The sequence below is a fragment of the Manis pentadactyla genome, chromosome 13 (genome assembly GCF_030020395.1).
Source record: "Manis pentadactyla isolate mManPen7 chromosome 13, mManPen7.hap1, whole genome shotgun sequence".
NCBI lineage: Eukaryota > Metazoa > Chordata > Mammalia > Pholidota > Manidae > Manis > Manis pentadactyla.
Genome location: NC_080031.1, coordinates 105,605,586 through 105,623,494, shown reverse-complemented (window position 1 = coordinate 105,623,494; position 17,909 = coordinate 105,605,586). Strand labels below are relative to the sequence as shown.

Below are 17,909 nucleotides of genomic sequence, written 5' to 3'. Positions count from 1 at the left end.
GGGCAGCAGGCACCAAGCCAGGGTCTGTGATCCCAAGGACGCGTTCTGCATCCTGCCCCGTCAGGAAGTCACACCGGATTTGGAGTTAGAGTCTTCCCTACATAGTACCACGCGTGGGCAGGAGTTTTCATCCTAATTCATGACCTATCAGTGAAATTATCGGTGTAGACAGAATCTGCGTCTCTTCCCTGCACCTGAAGTGGTGCGGCGCTGACACTGGCCATGTGCCTCCGGACACGCGTCGCGGCGCCCCCAGAAATGGCCATTTTGATCTGTCGATCAGGCCCGGCGCCTGTGCTTCCCTCCGATGCTGGAGGCAAGGCCATTTCAGAGCACTGCACCGGGACCCCAAGGGGGTCTGCTGATTTGCTCGCTCTTTTCACTGCATGTAGTGTGATGCAGCATTTCTGGGAGAAATTGCATGGGTAGGGAAGTCATGAAACAACTGCCAAAGGAAGGCCGGCTGCCATGTTACCCTTGACAGTCCAGGCTGTGTTAAACGGTACAGAAAGAACTTCAGCTCTAAGGTCGACTGACACGTAATAGGTACCCGAAAATCCCAGCAGCGGCAGGAGGTGGGCCTTTACCCATGGCCGCGTCACGCGCTTCCAGGCAGCAGCCCTTATCAGGGCTGTGTCTGCAGTCCAGGGACTTTGGGGTCAGGGAGGTAATGATTCTTTGTTTACTGAGCATTCAGAGGACAAGTCTATTTGAAATGGAAAACCCTGATGTCTGCAGAAAAGCTTTTGTGTCTTGTCTTGAATGAGGTTAGCAGCATAGACTGGAGTCGGGTGGCTTGGGTTTATTCCCAGGATCTGTTAATTCTTAGCTGTGTAACCCTGAGGAAATTATTTTCCTCTCTCTAGGTCTTAGTTTCTTTATCTGTAAAATGGGAGTGGTAGTCATATTTACTTTGTAAGGTTTGTGGTGAGATTTTTACATCAGTCAATATAAGTAAAGAACATAAAACAGTGTTTGGCATGTAGCAGGGGTTCTATAATTATTAGCTCAAAAGTATTATAAATTAAGAGACCTCCTGAAGGCTATTTATTGTGATCCTGCTTTTTGATTATCTCAACTGAAAACCTTAGAGGTAGGTGCAGATCATGAAACCAGCTCCTTGTCACATTCATTGCTAGAGTCCCTTTTGCTTTAAAAACCTAAGTCTCAGTTTCCTAGGTTGCGTTCTTAAAATTTTATATCCTAACCTATAAAATGAGGATAATAATAGCTCAGTATTTACTTTATATGGTTGTTGTGAGATGGCCTCTATTAATATTCCCATTATAAAGATGAGAAAATTGAGACTCCAGGAGGTGAAGTGACTTGCCCAGAGTCTCACAGTGAGTCATACTTAGGATGCAACTCGAGGGTTGCAGTTCCACAGCCTGGGCTCTTGAGTGCTGTGCCACAGAAAGGGTGGAGGGGCGGTGAGCAGGAGAGAATGAGAGGGGGGGAGTCAGAGAGAAAGAGGAGGTAAGTATTTTCAGAATGAGTGAGTGAGCATGGGAATTCAGTAAATAACATCCTAATGATAATAAAGCAGATGACATTTCATGGCCTGTCTGCCCAATTTCAAACAACCATTTTGACTGCTTAAAAAAATGGCAGCTTTCTTTTGCTTGCTGCCCAGCCATTGCTTAAAAAAAGCTGTGCGGGCCAGTCCCTTTGGGATGTGTGCCAAGATCCCGTACCCCAGAGCACGAGTGCCCACGCCAGCCCCGTGCTGCAGGGATGGGGCCTGGGCTGGAGAACAGGGAGGGAGCCGCCTCTCCGCCTGTGGCATCTCCCATAAGAGCATCCTTCCTGAAAAGGCCCTTCTTGGCAGGAAAAAAGGATTCATCTGTTCTCCAGTCATTCATTTGACGCGCATTTATTGTATGACCAAAAATGTTTGATAAGTGGATGAATTTCCCGGACATGTTGAGCTGGTTCCTGTTCACCGTGTCCCACTGCATGTCTGGTTCCTCCTCAGTCTTCAAGTCTCAGTCCAAACGTCAGCGCCTTGGAGAGACACCCTGCATAATGTGGCTCTTAGCCTTCAGCCATTCTCTGACCCAGCACTTGGTTCCCTTCATACGGTCTGTCACATAGAAATAGTCCTGTGTGCTTAACTGTTTGGTGTTTACTCCCCTCCATGAGGCAGGACATGACTTCATTGCTCACTGCTGTTTCCCAACTGTATGGAAGAGCCTTGGCACAAAGTAGATACTCAAGCAATATTTGTTGAAGGAAAACGAGTAAACAAATGAGGTGACATTGATTTCTTCCTGGGAAGAAATCATTCTGTGACCTTGAATGGAGCAGGAGTGCGAGCTAGGTTGGTGGCCTGGGGCCCCTCGGCCATAATGGTGTGTCCAGCAGGAGTTTAACACAGGTATTTTCTGAATCACAAAGTGTGCCAGGAACATTTAATGTCTGTTTATTAGCACCAAGGAGGAGGGGCTTTTATGGAAATCACCAGCCAGCTGGAAGCATGTCTGTGTTGGACCTGTCTGCAAATCAGAATGGATGTTTCATAAACCGGGTCAGCCTGGTGAAGCTCCAAGTGGCAGAGGGGCAGCACCAGTGCATGCCCAAGGGCTACATCCAGGGCCACAGAAAACCTTCAGCCTGAAACCTTCACCAGAGAAGGTGGTGGGGAAAACCAGAAGAGAAAAGAGTGGTGAGGATTACGGCATAAGATGCATTTAAAAATAATGGTCCTATCGTCTCAACCTTAGCACCATTGGCCAGCTCATCTGAGAGGTAAAGAGAGCAAGAAGCGGAGGCTTGTAGTCTTACAGAGCCAGCCCCAGTGCTTCCTTACTGTGACCTCAGGCAAATGGTTTACCCTCCGAGCCTTCACTGATCTGTGCACTGCGGACAAGAACAGTTAACTCACGGGATTGTTGGGAGGGCTGAATGCAAAAATGCAGGTACGTAATAACCACAGCTACCATCACACAGCATTTTCTAGTTGCTGGCACTGTGTTAATGACTTAATCTCATTTAACCTCCCCCAACCCACTCGAGGAAAGCACACTTAATGCCTGCGCTTCACAGGAAGGGAACTAGGGATTGGGGAGATCAAGTGACTTGCACGTGGTGACACAGGGAAGCACAGAGCCTGGGTCTGAATCCTGGTCACCTGACTGCCTGTGCTCTTAGCCATCCTGCCACTGACACTCGGACCTGATGTTTAAGGAACAGCTGCTGGGAAGACTCTGTTCTGACATGAAGCATTTGTCCTCCTTGCCTGCTTCAAGGCTTTGTTCTCCCTGCAAACTCCTCCAACAACTGCCGCTTCTAGAGTCCCTCCTGCACACCAGCATCTGGCCGACCTGTCTTACTTCATCTTGCCAGCGACCCTAAGAAGCACTGCCTCTTGTTTCTACAATTCAGACGAGTGAAGAAAGTCTCACAGAAGTGAGTTAACTTGGCCTGGGTCAGGCAGCCAAGAAGTGGTGGGACCAGGGTTTGAACCCTGGGACATGTGATTCCAGAGCCCAGTGTTTTCCTCTCCACATTAATGACGTCTCTCCACACTACATGGTTTCAGAGCCGATTTCTCCTCACTGAAGCTCCCCGACAACTGAAACCCTCCCCCATTACTCCCATCTCTCCCTTCTGTGTGACAGAGCCTAGCTCTTCATTACACTCTGTTTTTGAGTTGTGCTTCCATATTCATTTATTGAATAGCCACCATTTATTGAACATTTCAATGTCCCCAGTACCATGCTTAGAGCTGTACATGCATGATCTTGTTTAACCCTGGGAGAATCCTATGAAGTGAAGGATCTAACCCTATTTTACAGACGAGAGAACAGGTTTAGGGAGGTGATGTAACTTTCCCAAAGTTCCTCAGTCGTTTGCCAAAGGAAACACAACTAGTAAGTGATAAAGGTGGAAGAAAACCCTGATAATTTGGCTCTAAAACCCATCACCCTAGCTATATGATACTGCTTCTCCGTATCTTGTAACATTCTAGTGAACAGGAGCTAGAGCTGTTACAGCTGTCTCCCAATCTTTGTTGACTCTTACTTAAAAATCTAATTTTTTTGTGGTAGGCCTACAAGATGAAGATGGCCTCAGCTCTCAGATTTGCCAACATCTAAGAACAACTTCAACTGAAAAAGAATTCAGCTTACACATAAAATAGGCAGAATGGGCTATTTGGAAATGTTCTGATATCTAAAACTGGCCTTCCCTTCCGGGCAGTGTTGCCCCTTGACTGTGTGCCTGCTCTGCCCGTCGTGAAGCTCGTGCGCGCTCGGGCTGTGGCTGACACGTCCTCTTCATGCGGTGCGGTTCTCCAGCTCCCTCCAAGTCCCCAAGGAACCGGGGGAGGCCGGGTAGGAATCTGCGTGCAACCCTTGGAAGGCAATCTTTATTTGAATTACTCTGGTTCTCCAGATGTTTTTGGCACCGCTCTACGTTTTGATTCAGACTTGCTTCTGCTTATTTGGGAGGGTCTCCTGTGTGCAAATAGCTTTCTGATCTGTTTGCATGGTTCAGTGTTGTTTCATGGATGGCTCTGGCCTCTGGGACACGTGCTCTACAGCATTCAAACTCTGACATTGCAAATGGCCTTCATCAAGTCAGTGAGTCATGCAAGCACTGATTCTAATAGCCTTAACTAAGGATGTACAAAATGGCCTTTGCAAATGCCTTTTGCTTTTTTCTCTGGCTCTTGGCTGGCATCCTTTTAGTCCCTCCCAGGCTGCAGCTCTTGTCCATCTAGCAACGACCCTATCTGCATAATTAGCTTGCATGTGTGGATGTGCACTTACCCCCAAAAGCAATTGCCTTTGACCTTCGGATAAATACCAGCATGGAACACTGGAAGACATCAGCTTGTGAGACCTCTTGATCCACAGAGAAGATAAAAGTGGGAGGTTATTTTGCAGATCATATCCCCCTTCTTCTGGGACTGCTCTGTATCACTTAGAGTGAGGACAGGCAAAATCAGAAATAAACTCATGACCAGGGAGAAATGTAGGGAATGCAAAGTGACCGTCGTGTGCTGACGCCAATGGTCCACAACCAAGTTGCAAACTTCGGTTCTTTTTCAAGTTGCTTGACTGTGCCCGGCCAGCCTTGCAGCAGGGGTAGTTTTCGCTGGGACGGCTTGACTCTGAGTCAGACAGTCCCCCACCCCATCTCCACCTTTATCCCGGGGTCCCAGCAACACGTATCCATTTCTCCATCCTCTCCAGCCTCGACCACGTCATGTGCTTATAGCTGCTCCTGAAGAAGAGTGACGTGGGGATGTAAGATAATTTGGGCTCTGGACCTTGTTGCCTTGAACGGGTCACTTGGTGGCTGAGCCTTAGTTCTAATCTCTAAAATAGGATGAAAGCAGCATCTCCCCTCACAGGGTTGGGTAGGAGTAGGTAGCATAATGCATGTAAAGTGCTTGACATATAGTCGGGGCTCAGTGAATGGGGACTGTTATTGCTGGATAATAAAAGTCAGAGAAAGTTTTGTTTTGAGTCTTCCTGCCATCTCAAACTAATTCTGTCACCTTGAGCAATGCCCTGAAACATTCTGGCTTTCAGTGTTTTGATCTGTAGTCTGGGACAAAAACAGCTTTGCCCCGAATAGTCAACAAGGTTCTCATGAGAATTTTTCAGCAGCAGCAAGATCCGTTTTCGTTCCAGATTCCGGTTTCAGAAACTGGTTTCTGCAGTCAGCTGCCCACAGGTTCCAGGCAAGGCCTAGAGGACAGTTGCCCAGAAAGCCCTGTGTATACTCCAACAATTCGGGCACAGGCACAACCCATATTTTCCTGATTTAGGAGCAGCAAGTTCTCCCCAAACAGCAGTTTTGGGAAGAATTCTTGTAAAAATCCCTCTAAACTAGAACTTCTTGAAACCAGACATGCTCCGTGCATCACAATGTCAATTCCCAGCAGTGAATCAAAGTCTCAGAATCCCAGTGACAGCAGCCAGATGGGAGTCCAAATATTCAGGCGGGCACCTCTGGCCTCAGGCTGCAGGCTGCTTGGACTAGTGTTTGCTGAGCGCCTCTATGAGCTGCCCTGGAAATTCCTTAGGGTTCGCGTGTGGGATGCTTACAAGGGAATGGCAAGCATGGAATTCAGCACAGCGGTTCTGAGGGAAGTGGGGAGGCACACGGCAGGCTTCAGGTATTGATAACTACTGATTTTTAAAGAGCTAGGTGGTAGGTACCTGGTTGTTTATGATCATATACAATTATATACATAACATTTTAATTAATCAAAAGGAAAAAAGCAGCAAGGAGCCCCAAATCCAGAAGAAACAAGTGAGAAACAGCACTCTGTGAGGCCCACGTGTATTTTGTCTATCCTGTTAACCACAGTCTCCCACGGCCTGTCACGGAGTCTGGTCCAGAGCGGGTGATGGGCAGCTGTGGTCGAATGAGTAAATGGATGGAAGGTCAACCTGTAATTCCCGTGCCTGCCCCCACCGCCGTCATCTTTGACCCCATCTCCCCTGCATTCTGTCTGTCAGAGCGTAGGTCAGGAGGCAGAAGGGTGTCCTGGGAACATTTTGTTTCTGCTCTGGTCTAGGACACAATCCTAAGGCCTGGCACACAGATGGCTCCATCATTTAACGTTGCTCCATTTCAAGCACAGTGTCCTTGCAAGACTTCCTCTCAATGACACCAGCTCACTGTGAGGCTCCCCGGAGTTGAGGCCTCTGGTTTGTCTTGCCTGCCAAACCCATTCCCTGAGTCACTGTGTTTCTTAGCCACCTGAGGGGTTGCTGCAAGTGCTAGTATTCCCTTCTCTTAGCCAAAGCGAGGACTGGGGTCCTGACCCTCAAGAGAACAAGGAGAGCCTCAGGGGTGCCAGCTGCTGGCCCCGGTACAGCCCAGCCTGCTAAGCACCTGCTCCCAGGCGGAAGACACTTGCTAGCACTTTGCTATTCTACCTGCCACAGCTGTTCACTTCCTGAGACGGGAGTCTTGGGGCTGTGGGGCTGCACTGTGGGGACAGAGGCAGGTGAGAGAGTGAGGGTGCATGCCTGCTCATGTTACTGAAACAAATGACTTCCACACCTGCCGAACCTGCCAGAGGAGGTGGGAAGCTAGAGGGCACCGCTTACGCCTGGGAAAGTATTAGCTGAAAGAGCCAGAGCAGAGAGAAGGGAAATGCCCACCCTCGAGTCAGCTCCTTGCCTAAGCCAAGGGCCTGGTGAAGGTGGCCGTCGAGGGCTGGATAGTGGCCAGGATGTGGTGGGAAGACTGCTGGGCTTCAGAACAGTGCCCTCAACCTCTGAGTGACCTTGCTGGGCCTGATTCTGTATAACAGGGTAATAGTCATGCTCTGTAACCACCAATATAGCATAGGCACTAGCCAATCAGAATGAAGGAGGGCTTTATTGCTGTAGGTCTCAGCTGCCCCGGCCTTAGCCTGTTAGCTGTTAGAGGGCAGAGCAATGGGAAGGACCTGGAGAAAGGGCCAGGGCACAGGAGTGGGGCAGAGGCCATGGGGAGCCCAGAGCACCCACTATCCATCTGTCAGTACAGGCCTTCTTCAATATACTAACAACCAACATGGCCTTGCTCCTGCCAAATGTCACAGCCGAATGTCAGCTTCGCGGTGATACGAGGAGGATTTGATTCTGATACTTGAAGTGCCTCAGAGTCACTTGGGGAGCTTGTTGAAAACAGGGATGCCAGTTCCCTCCTCAATCTGCTGAATGACACTCGGTAGGGCCCAGGCTAGGTCACCACGCTCGTGAGACCCGAGTGCCTGGGTCAGCCGATTCGTAAAGGTCAGCTCTAACTTGCAAGGGCTTCGCGGTAACTCTGATGAGGTCCTGCTCGCACTCTCTAAGGATCATGTGCAGCTCGACAGCAGGTCATGCGAGCGAAGCAGGCTGGTGGGGCCCTGGCACAGTGAGTGTGCGTGTCCATTTAACGGGAGCCTTGACCCCTGACCCAGCTCCCCGGATTGCTGCTGCTCAGGAATGCAGGTCCGGCATGGACAGACCTTCTGAGTTTTCAAGAGAAGTTGGAAGTCAGTGATCCACGTATTGAGTCAGTCCTGCATGTCACCAAGTCACAGGTGGGACATCGCTTTAAACTCTTCCTGTTTCAAAAGCCCTGTTTGGGGGGTGGTGAAGGGTTGAGAGGGTGCAGCTGGCCCCACCCTGGAAGGGGAGGAGATAAGCTCTCGGTGAGGATCTTGATGAAGGAGACCGTTTCCTCAGCATGGCCCAGAGTCTGTCCTTGGCTGGTTGTGCCCCTCTGTCACCCCTCAGGTGTGTCCCCCAGCCCCTGCTCCCCAGTCAGAGCCTGCCCTCAGCAGCCTCCCCAGCACTGAGGTGCCAGGGTCTGATCTGGGGGAAGGGATGCCCTTCCTGGGGACCCAGTCCTAGCTGAGGTGTAGAGTTCTCACAGGACGGAGTATGGCTTCAGACACGAGGCACCTGGGCTCTGCCTGGTACCCCTGGAATGTCCCACAGAGGGGTGGGTTCCTCTAGGTACTAGAGACTGTGGCCTGATCACTACATTTAAACCCAATATTGAAGCGCTTCTTCTTTATAATGTTTGTATACCTCATTTAATCCTTGCAATAGCCTGATGAGGTTGGCACTGTTATCATGCCTGTTTAACAAGGCTCAGAGAGGTTCAGGAGCTTGCCTCGTGTCGCACAGCCAGCAAGTGGGAGAGGAGGATTTGAACCCAGTCTGTGGGCTGCAGAGTCTGCACTAGGCTGCCTCCCTGCAGCCTGAAGGCAGTGGCCTGAAGCCGAGGGGGGTCTCCCGGCTCACACAGTGGAGCCCCACGTCGGGCTTCCTAGGAGGATGGCTTGAACTTAGGGTGTGGGCAGCTGCCAGATCCACACTGCCACTATCTGTGGTTACCCTTCAAGCCGCAGTTTCTTCGGCTCTATAATAGGGGCAATTATAGTTGCCTTATAAAGCTATGGTGGACAGAGTAGGGGAGGATGAGGTGCCTGTCGTCCTCACCGCAGTGCCCAGCACAGGAAACACCTGGAACCTTGGTGGAGGAAACAATTGGCGGCACCTGTGAGTTCAGCTTTTACTTGGCAATAACAGCCTCCTGCCCCTTTCAAGTCCTCATATGACTCCGCAGAGATGGGATCTGGCTTGGGAGGGCGGGAGTGTGATCCCGGGCATGGGCAAAGAAGCTGGATGGGACGGGGTGGCAAGCCGGAGGGTCTCAGCACATCACCCTGTAGACATAGTGGGGAGAAGATTCCATTCCATCTGGAAGGCATGGATTGCATCTCCATTATACCTGAACAAGCTGCTTGTCAGCCGCCAGTTAAAAATTAACTGTATCCGTTGCTGCTGAGGCACAGATTAAATATTTGATTGGCTGGTCATGTCTTTTGTCTGCCACTCTGGGTGTGAATAGATTGCTAACATTGCTGAACTCACTGAGTGCTTTTTTGGGTAAAGAAGGGTGTGGGTGCTCACATTTCGACGAATCATACAGTGCCTCCCTAGCCTTGTGACTTTTTCCCATTTCTCCGTCAGGATGATTATATGCAACCCATAAGGCATGGAGTTGGCATGTCGACATTGTGGAGCAGACCAGTGACTCCCAGAAACATCAGACCACGCTGCCAGGTGGGCCCCGCCAATGCCTCGGTCTGACACATGTGCCCTGTTGCTTGGCAGGATTATGGTTTTGCTTTTGCTTCAAGGTCTGGAAAAATCTGGACAATTCAGTTTGCCAAGTGTCTGGCGGGGTATGTAAACAATGCATGGCTTTAATCCCAGGATTTGAAAACTGTCCAGGGAAAAGGTCTAATTAGACCTGCCCCCTCTCTCTTTTTTTTTTTTTTAATGACAATCGGCCTCAGTAGTAAACAGTATTTATGGACTAAAGTGCCCACCCTGATGGGCATACGATAAATGTTAACTTGCAGCAGTTGAGTTTAATGAGAATTAACGGGCTCTCCCTGAGCACTGCCTCGCTCCTGGGGACGCTTCTCACCCTCTTCGCGAGCCCTGCTGACTGGTCGCTGCCACCCCAGCCCCACCTCCGTGGGCTCATCTAGTCTGCAGACTCTGCCCTTCTGGTCCCACTCGTCTGGAATGTGAGTGCCTCTCTGCCCCTTTCCTCTGCTTCCCAGCCGCTTTCTGCACTCCTCTCTTTCTTTTCCTTCCTCTTATAACCTCCCCTTTTTCTCTGCTACATATTTTCTTCACCTCCCTTCCCCCTTTTCCATTCCAGCCTTGTCCGCCCAGTGCCTCTCCAGCAGCTTTCCTCTACAAAGTGCCCACCCCAGCCTCGACTAGCATTTCCCACGGACATTGCTGCCTTATCCTGGGGAAACAGCTTGTCTGCCGCAAATGAGAAGAAACCAGAGCAAGTAAAGAATGTTGCAATGCAAACAGAATATATATCTAAACTCAAACCCCTTACAAAGTTGTTTTCAAGCATCTCGTGTTTTCTTGGGGAAGTCAGACCAAAGCCAGAATGAATGCATGGCCTGTAACACTATATAGGACCCTGTTCACAGCTACCTGCTTCCTGTTTATCCCATGTATAGAATTACATGTGGGGAAACAGATTGAGAAGCTGAAAGTATGATAATAGGTAGCATTCTCTCTGACATTCTTGTTTGGAACAAACCCAGAGAGCTTACTCCCTTTGGTTTTAGAGGGTTCTCGAAATGTTCAAGATACCCATCATATGCCTGTTCCAGGAATTCTCCCTTTGCAGTCAGGATTATGACTCAGTGGAGGGGAAAAGACACGGTGCCCACTAAGCCCCAGAAGATGGCAGAAGTGGTTCTGATGCTTAAAAACATGGTGATGAGATCAAAGAAGTGATGCCCACATTCCCACTATTGTGACACCCCTGGCGGAAGCCCTGTTAGGACACCGTAGAAATTCTACACAGAACACAGGGTGACAGGCCTCAGACTGTGCTGGGGAGCAGGGCGGGCAGGGTGGTCTCCTGCTCTCTGGTCTGAGCAGTAGCCTTGCTGCCCTGAATCCTCATGTTGGGAGACACCCAATCCATCCTCTCACCCAGGGGAGGGACCTCTTCTCCCACCTCTCCTTTCCTGGAGATAAACAGGAGGTCACAAGGACCCATGCTCAAGTCCCCAAAGAATGGCAGCATGCCCTCCATGGAGGCTCAAGTCCCCAGAGAACGGCAGGACACCCTCTGTGGAGGAGACTGTATTTAAATGCAATTCATCTTTTTGGGGTCGAGGAAAAGCCACCCACAGATTCATTTGCTGGGAAACATGGTCTGTGTGGCTGAGGCAGTGGACACTGGGGTCAGGGTCTTGCCAGAAGCTGACTTTCTCCAGAGGTCTGTCTGCTGTCCGGAGTGGCAGCCACTTCGGTGGGCGAATAGGACAGTCATCTCTGGCTCCAAGGGGGACGCTTCAGGCAGGGACCCCTTAGGGGTAGCTGGCTGTTCAGGCTTTCCGGAGGTGGGATGGGAGGTGTAATGCTTGGCAGGAGGAGGGCTGTAATTCTGAAATCTCACAGTTTTGACTTGCTGCAAGAGAAAGGAGAGTAGACAGACACAGGTGAGGTTGGGAGACAGACCATTTCCCCTGGGACTTAGGTCTTGCTGCTTCTCAACCCTTGTTCCTACTTGAGAGGCCTCAGTTTTATGTTCATTCAGCAAATACCTGTGTCTGCCATGTATGTCTACTATGCATCATGTCCTATGTTAGGTGCTGCAAATCCAAGAGTGAACAAGACTGTCCTGACAGACAGACAAGTATAACAAGCACTGTGGTGGGGGAAGTGTAGGATGCTAAGGGAACACAGAGGAATATCTGACTTATAGCTGGAATGGGCCTGTTTAGGAAGGCTTCTTAGAGGCAAAGCTGTTTAAATTGACAACTGAAGAATTAGTAGGAATTCACTAGAAGAAATGGGAGAGGCAGCTACTGGGAAAAGAGGGTGTGATCCCTTCCAGGAAGTACCAAAAGTTCACCATCCCACAATCCTCTCTGCCTACCATTAAGGCTGATCTCAAGGCCTCTCTCTTCGTCGAGGCCTCCCCTGCTGACTCCATCTAGAGTTCCTAACTTATATAACTTACAAGAGGGAGAGGAGGATGTTGGGCAAAGAGGAGACCGCGTCTCCCATAGAAAGGGGGCTGTTCATCAGACCCAGCCAACTGTTGCCCGAATAGGGTACAGGCCTCAGTGTGTCAGATCTGGGATTTTTTAAAAAAGATATATGAAATGCTGATTTTTATATGCAACTTTCCATTTTCTATGTGTTGCCAGCTAACTTAAACTCTCAAAGTTTCTGTAGACTACATTCAACTAACAGATGTCCAGTTTGTAAACTCTGCTCTTAGGACTTACAAGTTATGTAAGTTAGGAACTCTCTAGATGCAGTCAGCAGGTGGTTAGCTTTCACTGAATGCTTAACAAGGGAGGAAACCTATCATCTTGCCATTTGGAGGGGATGGATGATTTGTGGTGGTGATGGTGGCAGTGGTGGTGGTGGTGATGATGGTGGTAGTTGTGATGGTGGAGGTGATGGTAATGGTGGTATTGGTGGTGGTGGTAATGGTTGTGATGATGGTGGTGATGGTAACAGTGGAAATGGTGGTGGTGGTGGTAACTGTGGGGATGATGGTGGTGGTAACACTGGTGATGGTGATGGTGGTGGTGGTGATGGTAATGGTAGTGATTGTGGTGAGTGACGTTTAATAAACTAAAAGATGACAGTCACCTAATTCTCTTAATGTCACCTCTTCTGTTCCACCGTTCCTCCTTCCTCATGGACATTATTGAGAATATAAGGCTCATAAAATTTCCTGTCTTTTAGTGGGAAGGGCCTTGAACTAGAAATTAATGGGCCACAGTAGCACTTGTTGGAGTCGTTATAACTCAGGGTGACCTTGATAAGTCACTTAAATTCTCCTGTCTCAGCTGCCCTTTTCTATACTACAAACAATTTAGTATCAAGCCCTATGTAGGCACTTTATATATTTGATCTTATTTAATTTCCACTCCAATCCTGAGACTGTTACTCTTCTTACCGCTGTTTTACAGGTCAGACAAATGAGAGTCTCAGACCGAAGTCACCAGACAGTGAGCAGCAGAGCTGGAATTCAAATCGGGGTCTGTCTGATGGCAAAGCCGTGATCCTGCCAAGCCACTCTGGGCCTCGGAAGGAGCACGTGAGAAACATTCGAAAGACATCCGGGGGATGTGGTATGTGTGTGCGGAGGGGTCTGCGGGGGGCTCTGTGTGAGGATTCCTTTGGGGCCTCGTTTTGATTCCTTGGCCACTGACGCTGCCATCTCAGGGGCTGGGCCACTGCAGGGTCAGGGGCCTGAAGGGGCAGCCCCCTAACGTCAACTCACTCCTACCTTTTCGGTGCCATTTCTCGAGTTTTCTGGTTTCACCAGGATCGAAGGTGGGGCAGATGCAGGTGGTTTTGGTAGAGGCTCACTCTTGGGGGGGTTTTCCTTGCCTTCCATGATGAGGGAGTTGGCTGCTGAGTGGGTCCTGGCATCGCCGCCCCTGCTGGCACGCGGGAGGGTGGGCTCCCCGGTGGGCGCGGGCTTGGGGCCCCTCTCGGCCACCGCCGCTGAGGGTGCGGAGGGGATGCTCTGTGGCTGGTACGATTGGAACTGCTGAGGCCGGACGACCACGATGGGGCTACGTCTGAGGGAGCCCGCAAGGGTGGGGGCCCCCGACTGGACGGCTCTCTGCAGGGATCCATCTGGGAAATCACATGACAGAGGCATCAGCACCGGGGGGCAGCGGACAGCGGGGTAGCGGGGCCTGGGTAAGCCGTGCGTCCTGATATCTCAGAATCGCCAAGGGCTTTCCCCATTTGGCTGTGCTCACACTCTCTCAGGGGCTTTCAAACACACTCTTAGTGGTGCTTGCTGATGCTGGCGGCAAATTAACTGGCTGGCTGTGTGTTTGCCAAGGTGGTGTCGGAAGGTGTATTGCTTCCATTTGCCTCCTTGCTCTCTTTCTCTCACACGTGCACACACGTGCTCCCACTCTTTCCTTCCAGGCCTTTGATGGGGAAAGTGAAGCAGACAGGCCTGAAGAGACAGCTTCGCAGCAAGATGCATAGAGACATGCAGACCAAAGAGGAAGCGAAAGACAGAGACAGGTGGAAAGAGACAGCAGGACCTGAGAAACACAAGAGAGAGTCACCTGAGAGGAAGGGACAGAGGAAGGACAGAGGCGGGGAGATGACGCTGACTGGCTTCTTGCAGATTCTAACACAAGCTTTCGGCATGTGGTGGGGGCTGGCTTTGTGTCAGGGGCTGCTGGGAGGGAGGGTAAGTGCAATAAAGGGAGAGCGTGTGTGCAAACAGCACACCAGGCGGAAGCCAGCTTGGGGGGGTCATTCCAGAGCTAGGGCTGAGCGTGGAGGAGTTTTTCCAAGTCTCATGGCCCGAGTTCGGGAATGAGACTGACAGGGCGCCTGGGACAAGTCAGTCACATCCCTTCCCTGCACCTCGGCCCCTCATGAGTCAAATGGAGCTAATCGCAGCACCTTGTGGGGCTGCTGTGGGGCTCACATTCCATGATGTGTGCAAAGTGTGAGAACAGTGCCTGGAAGATAGTAAGTGCCCATCTTTATTTGTCCGCCGTCATGATTCTGGGTAAAGGAGAGTAAACGCTAACGCTGCCGGTCCAGGGGCCTGGCTTTGCCCCTTCCCTGGGCTCATTCCTTGGTGTTGCTAACTGAGCTGGTCGTCCCTCAGCAAAAGGGAGCCACTCCGTCTCCTCAATTCTCCAGAAGGTAGGAGCTCCCCATCCCTGGGGCACAGCTCCTGGAGGAGACCAAGGGAATGATCGGGAGTTCACTGCACTCTGGGGGGAGACGGGAGAGAGGCCTTGAGGAGCACGGGGGGCTTCTTCTTGGTAAGGGGCTCCCAGCACTTAGGGAGCCCCAGGTGACGCCCCGTCAGAAATGTCCACCCTTCGTGGCTCCCTGGACACGTGTGTGAACTGAGGTCATTTCCGTGCCACACGGAGGCCTGAGCCAAGGCCTTGTTCCGTGTTAAGCCTGCTGTGGACACGGGAAGCAGGACGCTCACCAAACCCAGCTGGTGTTCTCGGCTGCTGTGAGCGAGCCTGTCGCCATTTACACAAGCCTGACCTTTCAACGCAGACATTTATTTTTCCACTGACAGCCCTGTGAGGTGCATACAGTCCACTTTCCTGTCATTTCTCTTTCCTTTAGGGAGATTGATAGCTTGGCCAGCCTCTCCTTGGCTTAAGAGAGAAAGAGAAAGCCTCTGGGACCCGAGAAAGTCAAAGCATCACTGGGCAGACATGTCCTTAGGCTCCAGAAATGTGTGAAAAATCAGTTTATGCCTTATCTATTTATCTTGTCAGTTCCTATTTTCCAAAAGATTTAATGCCTTCTTATTACATGTGCATACACTGCAAGCAGTCAAAACTCCCAGCCAATTAGGACCTATGCAAAGGAAAGAGGGGGTGTGAGAAAGGAAGTGTGAGCAATTGCCAGTGGGTGCACTTCTCTGCATTCGGATGTGGTCCCAACTGGGTGTGAACATCTCAACCCTCAGGGAGTTCACCCTCTGGGTGGACCAAAGACGATCTGCTTATCTGTAGCAGCAATGATAATATTGATAAAATAATAACACTATAAAATAGCTAATATTTCTCAAGAGCTTATTAGGTGTCAGGCACTGTGCCATCAGTTTTACATGGATTATTTTATTAAATCCACACAATAACCCTGAGGAACTAGGTACTGTTTTTATCTCCATTTTACAATGAGGAAACTGAAGACTGAAGAGGGCAGCGTCTGACCCAAGGCTGTGTGGTGGGCTTGCTTAGCGTGTGTGCGTGTGGAGGGGGCAGGTGGGGGACCGTCCAGAGGGCCACAGAGGGAGGCGCGGTCAGACGGAAATAAGAGGCAGGAGTAGTGGGACCGGAGGCCAAGCAGGCGATCGGGTGAGAGCCCCGGGGGAGGGTGGGGCGAAGATACTCGCTGTAGTTTTCTTGAGACATTTTCCTGGGTTGCATATTGTCCCACATGTCACTTTTGCTCAGACAAGTCATACTGTGTTTTCACGTTTAATCATTTTTTAAGATACTAAGAGAGATTGCAGAGCCCAGTTTAAATCAGGGATGTGGAGGAAATCACATTTCCTTTGCTTGGTGCACTGTCTTCTTGTAGAGTGGTGCACAGACAGAGAGCCTTGAAAGTTTGGAAGAACAATGGATTTCAAACACTTTTTTAAAACCTCTGAAAATGAAGTCTTATATAGCAGTTCAATATGTTAGGAGATAAAAGCTTGAAAGCTTGCTTTTAAGATAAAGGATCTACATTGTTGCCACGTGTGCAATGTGGATGTTATACAGATAAAAGCAAGGTGCAGAACAATGTAGTGAGTCTGGTTACAAGGTGCCAGAGGTATACACGGAAGAGAACCTGGGACTGGGGATCAAGTATATGAAGGAGAACTACTTTTGCCTTTCATAGAATATAATTTTTTTTTACCTTGTGCATGTATTAGTTAAATAATAAAGTAGGACCAGGATTCAGGGTTTCTTAGCATTGACCCCTTAACCCTCTTTCCCTCCTCCCCCCAGACTTTTCTTGCTTCCTGTTTGGCACCCTTGGGGTTCCCTGGAGCTAGTTTGAGAAGCACTGACCCAGCAAGTGTTTTGGCTGTTCTGTCTTGATATGAGCCAGCATCCACCTTGGCTGTGTTCACATTACATGTTGGCGCTCAGGGCTGCTGTCATCCCCACCATGCAATGTATATGCGGGATGTGACCAAGGGCAGTGACCTCAAGTTGACCTGGTTTCAGCCAATAAAACTACTCAGTATTTGGAATTGAAGGTGCCCTTCAGAGATGCTTGTGCTAAAGCCAAGATCCTGTCTTTGCAAAAAGTCCTCTGTCTGCCCCAGAGTCACACGCCCCGCCACTCAGCTGGAGGCACCCACCTGTCTGCTGCCACTTACTCTTTCTCGTGCTGCTCCGCCCTTTGCGGAGAGAGCCCTGTCCGGGCGTCGTGCCGGCAGCCGTGGGCACAAGGACCGACCTGAAGGGACGGCTTTGCCGGGGGTCACCTTCCGAAGCGCTGCCTTGGGAGGACACAGAGGAGGTGGACACCATCCATGTGGCGTCGGGACCGGGGCTCCGGGGATCTGGAAAACTGGATGTCTTTCTGGTTGTGGGAAATGTTTTTCAACGAGAAAAAATAGAGAAATAAAATGTTCAGTCAAGGCTCCTATTTAAGAAACCTGTCAGCTCCCCACCGCACACCACACGTGCTCCTCACCCTCCTCCTCCCTGCGCGCACGCCCTTCACCAGCCGCACGGCTCAGCCCCGGGGACCTCACCTCCTGCATGTGGTGGCTGCGTGGGTGCACTGTGGGCGGGGAGGGCCTCCTGCTGAGGCCCTGGTGGGACCAGAAGACTTGAATCCCATCCTCTTTCACCCCACATCCCTTCAGCCCTTGAGGTCAGAGCACAAGGTCTTGTACGTGTTCATCTCGCTTTGCAGTGTCCACTCAGTGACTTTTCCACTAGATTCTAAACTCCCCGAAGGCAGAGATTTTATATGACTTATTTTACATCCTCCGTGTTCTGCGTATATTGTTCATCAGTGAGTGCTTGTTGAATGACTGCCGTAATGCCTTCTGCCCTGCTGCCAGTCATTTTGGCTGACGTTGAGCACTTCTTGCAGGCTGGCACTGGCCAAGTGCTTTGCCCGCATCATCTCACGGGTTCTTCACAGCAGCCTACAGAGGGAGGTTCTATCACTGCCACCATTCTGTAGATGAAAAGTGGACATCCAGCTACCTGCCCAGGCAGCTCCTGGACCTGAGATGTGAACCCAGGTCGGCGTTGGCCCTCTGCCGCACCACCGCCTGACCACTGAGTGCGCCACCCCTGGCTCGCCGGGGCACTCGCACTTGGTAGCAGGGTAACCCCTGCCTCCTGCTCGAAGGAAATG

At 50.5% G+C, this 17,909-nt stretch overlaps 1 protein-coding gene across 2 annotated transcripts in view; it reads right to left on the bottom strand.

Moving 5' to 3' along the window:
• Window positions 1-7,328: 7,328 nt before the first annotated feature.
• Window positions 7,329-17,909, bottom strand: part of SH3RF2 (SH3 domain containing ring finger 2) — a 100,490-nt gene continuing 89,909 nt past the window's right edge. For both annotated transcript variants that reach the window (XM_036894863.2, XM_036894879.2), the window contains exons 8-10: window positions 16,912-17,117; window positions 13,309-13,664; window positions 7,329-11,466 (exon numbers count right to left, since the gene is read on the bottom strand). In XM_036894863.2, the coding sequence (XP_036750758.2) occupies window positions 11,191-11,466; window positions 13,309-13,664; window positions 16,912-17,117 (838 nt within the window). In that variant the 3' untranslated portion in view covers window positions 7,329-11,190. The remainder of the gene's footprint in view (window positions 11,467-13,308; window positions 13,665-16,911; window positions 17,118-17,909) is intronic.